We start from the raw sequence: 6,916 nt of genomic DNA on the forward strand, positions 1-6,916 counted from the left end.
GAGTATGCCCCATACCCCCTCCGGTTGATTGAGGGGACGCCTGTGTCCAGCAGTGGGACGTATATAGGCTGGTTATGTTAAGTTTAAAAACTTAAAAACCCGACCACGGACGGAAACATCGCTCGCATCGCATCGTTCTAAAAGTACGAAACAAGAAAATGGTACTGATATCAGTACGGTCACGAGCATTAATATGTATACACTTTGGTACCATGTCACATTAACTTTTTTGACAAATTGAACTGTAAGTCTCACTAAATGTCAAATATGTTAGACGGACAGAGTCCTGCTCATGACTGTACACTCCATCTAAGTTTATTTTAAGTTACACCTGTCATTTTCTTATCTGCCGAAAAGGAAAGGAACGGATGATCGACAGGCATGAAATGTATTGAACAAACGTTAATTTTAGGCAGGAATTTTTAAAACCCTCCCAAAATATATTGCCTAATAACCCGACAGAATTAAGTTGACTAGACAGCACACGTCAAACAGGTTGCATACCAGCAAGATGCCTATTTTATTCATTCATTTAAAAATTAACAGTTATCAATTATTAGGGACTGTTACCTGGAACCTGACAGAGGGCAGCAGTAACTGTCAGTACTATCCAGAGGCGGAGAACAGGCGTCCTAGTAGTCACTTGCGTCAGACAGAGTACTGCAGGGCGGAAGGTAAGAGGGAAACCACTGCCCAATTTTTCCCTAAAAAAAGTAGCATGGAAAATGCTGCACCGACAAGAGCGTGGCTCTTAAATTGATGATGATGATCAATTTATTCTTTTTTCTTTACGGCGGATAAGAAACGTATAGAACGACTGCGGCGAAGCAAAAAGAAAGGTTATGTGTTTGACCGCTAAGTATGTTCTCGGAATTAACTTTTTAATCCATCTATAACATTAACACTTTCAGCCAGACGATACTCCTTAAAAAACAACCCTTTAAAAAAATCAGCTATCAAGATGTGTCTTCAAACACTTTTTACCCCTGACAACACAGTAAGATGTCCACGCCAGATTACCATGGCAATACCATAATTACCGGTTACCCTCTCGTTACCAATACCACTTGAGGGCGCAGACGCGACAAGATGGAATCTTTTTGCGAGATAATTTCGAGATACAATCGGTGTTAGATCGAGATAGGACAGGCAGACGGGTGTAGAGTGGATGAGATCTCATCATCTAGTGACTGCAGTGGTCATAGAACGGGGTAATTCCGGCCAAGTATTTAATGCTGGTCGTGGAGATCTTTGGGGGAGGCCTATGCCCAGCAGTGGGCGTCGTACGGCTGATGATGATGATTTAATGATATATGCGGCAAATCGAAAATAAGTGATGAAATGAATAATGCTTCTGATATCTATATAGAGGCGGCCAATCAGCTGGCGACGCCAAACTCTTCAGGACCCCGATACCGACCCCGCCGGCGTGGTCGACGATTAATCCTTTCAAATATTTTTCCTCTCAGACGACGCCCTGAGCCGAGGTTCGCGCCCAACTGGGAACCCTCAGGCCTGTTGCCTTAAATTTTGTACCGGGTGAGAGCATTCAGCGCTCCCCATTTGTCCGGCCAAGTAGTTAATGCCATCTGCGGCAAATCTACAATAAGTCACGTTAAGAAAAAAAGCTGCCTAATTTATATTGCCATTATTTTAACTTCAAAGTAAGCATCATAAGTACAGACCTTTTAAAGTACCTATTATTAAAAAAAAAAGAAATTCGCCAGCACAATGAACTCAGTCACCCCTGGATTTGTAAACGTTGACTCCACTTCCGCTAACGGCCGTTTTAACAATCACTAACTTGTACAATATGAGAATTATTGCTTTCATATGAAAACAAAGATTGAATTGTGTTTGGCAATATGAGCGTGTATTGTGGTACAACATTCGCTGGAGACCAGCTGCCTTCGAAGTTCTACATCTAGGGTAGCCAGATCAACAAAATGTATGGCTATTAATTATTAGATAGATAGATAAAATACTTTATTGAGCACAATGGACACTTTTCAACTTCTACGGGGTGTAATATCTCTTCCCAGGCAACTGATACTGTTTAGTCTTAAGTGTTCCTACCATTTCTCATCAACGACTGCGGCCCCGTTTAAATCCCGACGACCACCTATTTAGTTCATCTGGTGGACCAACATATCAGCCCTTTGATGACGTGAGTGTTACCACTGTGTTACCATTAAATTGGTATGTCCAACATTCCCAGGACGTAAAATTATTAAAAATTAAGTGAATTACTGACTAATGTATTTTATTATTATTCCTTGTCACATTATATAAAAATCATTAAAACTTTAATTACTTACTTAGTTTAAGTCTTTTTTCGTTCAAAATTTCCTTCCAAAGTAAATATAAAAACATTGGTCGTGGGTAATTTATTTTTTGCAAAATGGCAACGCAGGGCGGGTTGACGTCAGCTGGGCTAACCTTGAAATGTTAGCTGTCACTTTTGAGCACACTTACCCGGTTTTCTTATACCATGACTTTTACTATAAGGTGACGTTTTTGATTTAATAAAACGGAAGAAATAAACTCAAATATCGCAACCAATTATTTGTAAAATATTTTATTGTGGACCGCACGAGCGTATGGAAGCACTGAGGGGCTCATTGTTTTTGTGCACAAAAAAATTCGAATAATATGTTGTTCAATTGCTTAGCTTTGTTTTGTATTAACGCCTTGAGGGCGAAAGGGGGTTTACGTTTGACGTGACTTATTCCAGAAACACAATAAAGTATACTTTGATAAAATAACCCGCAGTGGAGCAGCGTGGTGGAGTATGCTCCATACCGGTTGATTGAGGGGAGGCCTGTGCCCAGCAGTGGGACGTGTATATGCTGTTTATGTTATGTTGATTAAATAATACAAATGTTTATGTTACTTCATTACTTAGTGAGTTCGTAAGTAGTGAAAAGCCTGCAATGTTCTGTAAATAATGTTTACATAAACTCACGCCTATTTCCCACCGGGGTAAGCAGAGACTATGGAATTCCATTTGCTTCGATCTTGGCACACTTTACACATTGTTTTAAGTTTACGCGGTTATTATCACAATTGAACTCCCCATTTAAACGCGGTAAGAACCCGTTATTATGTGCTTTGGCACACTTTTGTTGCTTCTTCCAAATTCATCAATCGCTTCATACACGCACGCCGGTTCAGAGTAGACCGTACTGAACCTTTTCTAAGGACGTCTCCAATTTGGTCAATATGCGTCCTTCTAGGTCTTCCTCTGCCAGCCCTACCACCAACCTTCGCTTTATATACTGTGTTCCTATCCTATCTTCATCCGCTCTACGTGTCCATCACCATCATCATCACCAGCCCATTAGCGTCCCCACTGCTGGGACACGGGTTTTCCCTATGGATGGATAGGGAGATCGGGCTTGAACCATCACGCGGGCCCAGTGCGGATTGAGAGCTCGAGATGAAAACTTTTTTTTTGTGGTCACCCATCCTATGACCGGCCTTTGCGAAAGTTGCTTAACTTCAACAATCGCGGACCGAGCGCGTTTACCGCTGCGCCACCGAGCTCCTCAACGTGTCCAAACCAACTTAAACATTCAACTGGAAACAATAATCAAAGTAAAAGATAATTTATTTGCTTTAACTAATGAATTATCTACTCGTATTGTGCAAGCAGTTTGTTTCCTTAATAAGCTCGGTGAGGTGTGGTTACTTAGTTCATCTAGCGATAGCGACCTCTGTCGACCCCTATTGGGATATAGTCGTTAGCTTACGTTGCTATACCGTGATAGATATTTTTCGCTCCCCTCTTTCCAACATACGTTCGCTCCCCGACCGACCTCCCAGGAGGGTGCCGAGATCAATGGGAGTGCTTATTGTTTTACAACCGCGGTTTTAACCAAATTGGACTCCACCCAGTTATTCCGTAAAACATTCCTCATTGTGTGTATAATGTCTGGGAAATGTTGATTGTCGAAGCCACCCCGGACACTTCATACAAACCACCTCATTTTACACAGACTTTACACACTGACGTTATCGTACACGCGCATCTGTGTGTGTGACGCCCATACGAATGAAGCATAAAGTAAGACCGAGGGGGTGAGGCGTAGCTCAGCCGCTGGTGGGGAGCGGAGAGTTGCCGTTCTATACGTAGTATTATTCCTTATTCTATGGTCGAGGTTTTTGAATAGGTAGGTATAGAATTGTGAATTTGTGAAAGGTTCGTGTCTGTAGTGACGTTTTGAATGTATTTTTGTGTTTGTGGGTGGTGAGAGGGGTCTTATGAGAGTAGAATAACACCTCATTTGTTAAATTCTGATTAGTGGTTTAAAAGGTTCCCTATTTCGTTGCATAAATTTTTATGTCATAAATTTGCATGGCATATGTTTACTATTCCTAATAATCGTTGCGCATAAAAGGCATTAGGAATAACTATTTAGGACACAATATAATAAAGCATAAACACTTTAAACATAAATTCATATCTAAACAAACATCAATCATCATGTCTATTTAAATAAACATGTCTTTCAAACAAAAAAGCCGCATTAAAACCGGATCATCCGTTTGGGAGCTACGATGCCACAGACAGACACATACACATTTACACAGACACATCAACCTTATAACACCCCGTCGTTTTTGCGTCGGGGATTAAAAATGATGGCAACCTTAGGCTCATGTAGAAAAAAAAATCTAGTCCAAGCGACCTTGATGTACCTGACTTGAGGTTCATTCAAGCGGTCTCCCTCTCCACCCTATTCAGTGCCAAATTCCGCTAGTCTAATAGACCCTTTCTTCTTTCCAGAACAGCTACGATGCAGCCGTTCCAGTCCAGCGCCCGCGCCGACGGCCCGCGGGAGTCATCCCCGGAGCGAGCGAAGTCCCCAGACACCCCGACACCAGTCCTCAACTTCTCCATCGCCCGGTTGATGGAACCTGATAGGAAGAAGTCTACTTCCCCTGAACCTCCTAACAACCCGAGCTTTCTATCCTACGGAGCGCAGTTACTGGACTCTGCCTTCAAGCAGTACATTCCTGCCGCAAGAAGGCAGTTAGTTTCTCACTACCCGTTGTTGTATTACGGGCCGGATTTAGTGTCTTTAACTTATGCTCACCAGTTGCACCTTCCAAGGCCGCCACCAGCTCCGTCACCAGTCCAAAGGCCTGCAAGTCCTAGACCTCCCGCTGTAGATACTGTATCTTCTACCACTGGGCCTTCCTCCTCGCCAGCTAAGAATAAAAGCTTCGCTTGCGGGGATTGTGGGAAGGTGTTTAACGCCCATTACAACCTGACGAGGCACATGCCCGTCCACACAGGAGCGAGGCCGTTTGTCTGCAAGATTTGTGGCAAAGGATTCCGACAAGCGTCCACTTTGTGTCGTCATAAAATCATCCATACTTCAGAAAAGCCCCACAAATGTTTGACTTGTGGAAAGGCGTTTAACAGATCCTCCACTTTGAACACCCATGCGAGGATCCATGCGGGGTACAAGCCGTTCGTCTGCGAGTTTTGTGGGAAAGGGTTCCACCAGAAAGGGAACTACAAGAACCACCGTTTGACCCACAGCGGGGAGAAGGCGTACAAGTGTTCCATTTGCAACAAAGCCTTCCACCAAATATACAACCTAACATTCCACATGCACACGCATAATGAAAGAAAACCGTTTACATGTAGCATTTGCGCTAAGGGGTTCTGCAGAAACTTTGACTTGAAGAAGCATACGAGAAAGCTTCACTTAGGAGTTGGGTCTAACAATGACTCTTCAGTAGATACCCAGGATGAATCGACGCAGGAAGCGAGCACTAGTCCAGAAGAAGCCAGCAGAGTGGCATTCAGACCCTTTCTCGGGTCTTCGTACCCTAGAATCCTGGATCCGTCTAGAATGACCACTCCTAACACATTCTTCTCGAAACTATTGTGACCCGGAGGATATTTCAATCACTTTGGTGAAGGTAATGAGTGAGCTATGATCCATCAATTGATTGGATTGCAACATCATCTGTGAATAGAGGTCGATCAGATATTTTGCTAGATGATCTCCTAGGTGTTAAAACCTTTTTGTTTTCTCCTCTATAATTTATTTTATGGTGAATCAATGAGTCATATCTTCCAAGAAGAAGACATAGCAGGCCTGGTCAATCTGAGTGACATAAAGGAGCCATGTCATTCACATAAGCTCACGACACGAATTGTGGTAGTCAGAGGTACATCGATCGCAAGATGAACGAAGTACCCACACCTCAGCTTTCTGTTAGACCAACGTGATAGACGGTGAGCGGTATCGTGTATAATGTCGTCCTTGTTACACGCTCAATAAAAACTTGATTATGTCAATCGTCAACTTTAATAGAAGAATGCTTTAAGAGACCCCCCACACTAGCGTCTTTCGCCGCGCATTCTCGGGGTTCGGCCAGCGCAGGCGTCGCGTCGCCACGGCGTCGACGCTCGAAAGACGCTAGTATGGGGGGTCTGTTATCCCCCCAGAATAACAGTGAATTGTAAAGGATTTGATGTAGATAAACATAGAGAATATATTATATTATAGTATTAGTGATATGGTATGTTAGACAGTGTAAATATTTATCCCAAAGCTTTATGTTGTGATGGATGTAAAGTAGTTATGTATTCTCCCTGGTTTATCCGCAACTCAGAGGTCTACAAATGGCAACAATTGCAGAAGTAATTGAAAACCACAATAAAAGGCATATGGAGCAGCTGACTAACCATCCAAACCCATACAACCATGCTGTTGGAAACCAGCAACCGAGTGGAGAGGCCAAATAGATCGGTTTTTCTTGGGCTCAAATAATTGGAAGCTACCTACCTATTGTCTAAATGTAGATTAAACTTATGTGACTTGAGAAATGTAATAAGCTGTTTCCAAATGTAAAAATATCTTTCAAAATGTTGTACTGTCTTAAAATATTTTAT

General features: G+C 42.6%; 1 protein-coding gene across 1 annotated transcript; it reads left to right on the forward strand.

Annotated features, from left to right (window-relative positions):
• The first annotated feature begins 4,799 nt into the window (after positions 1-4,799).
• On the forward strand, positions 4,800-5,906 carry LOC126377747 (fez family zinc finger protein erm-like). Its single transcript, XM_050025556.1, has one exon. The coding sequence runs from the start codon at positions 4,800-4,802 to the stop codon at positions 5,904-5,906; it is 1,107 nt and encodes a 368-aa protein (XP_049881513.1).
• The last annotated feature ends 1,010 nt before the right edge of the window (positions 5,907-6,916 follow it).

The sequence above is a fragment of the Pectinophora gossypiella genome, chromosome 24 (assembly GCF_024362695.1).
Source record: "Pectinophora gossypiella chromosome 24, ilPecGoss1.1, whole genome shotgun sequence".
In the NCBI taxonomy this organism is placed as follows: domain Eukaryota; kingdom Metazoa; phylum Arthropoda; class Insecta; order Lepidoptera; family Gelechiidae; genus Pectinophora; species Pectinophora gossypiella.

Bases quoted from the DNA above. Each gene is read 5' to 3' on its own strand.
- LOC126377747 (XM_050025556.1), top strand. From the start codon at position 4,800: ATGCAGCCGTTCCAGTCCAGCGCCCGCGCCGACGGCCCGCGGGAGTCA.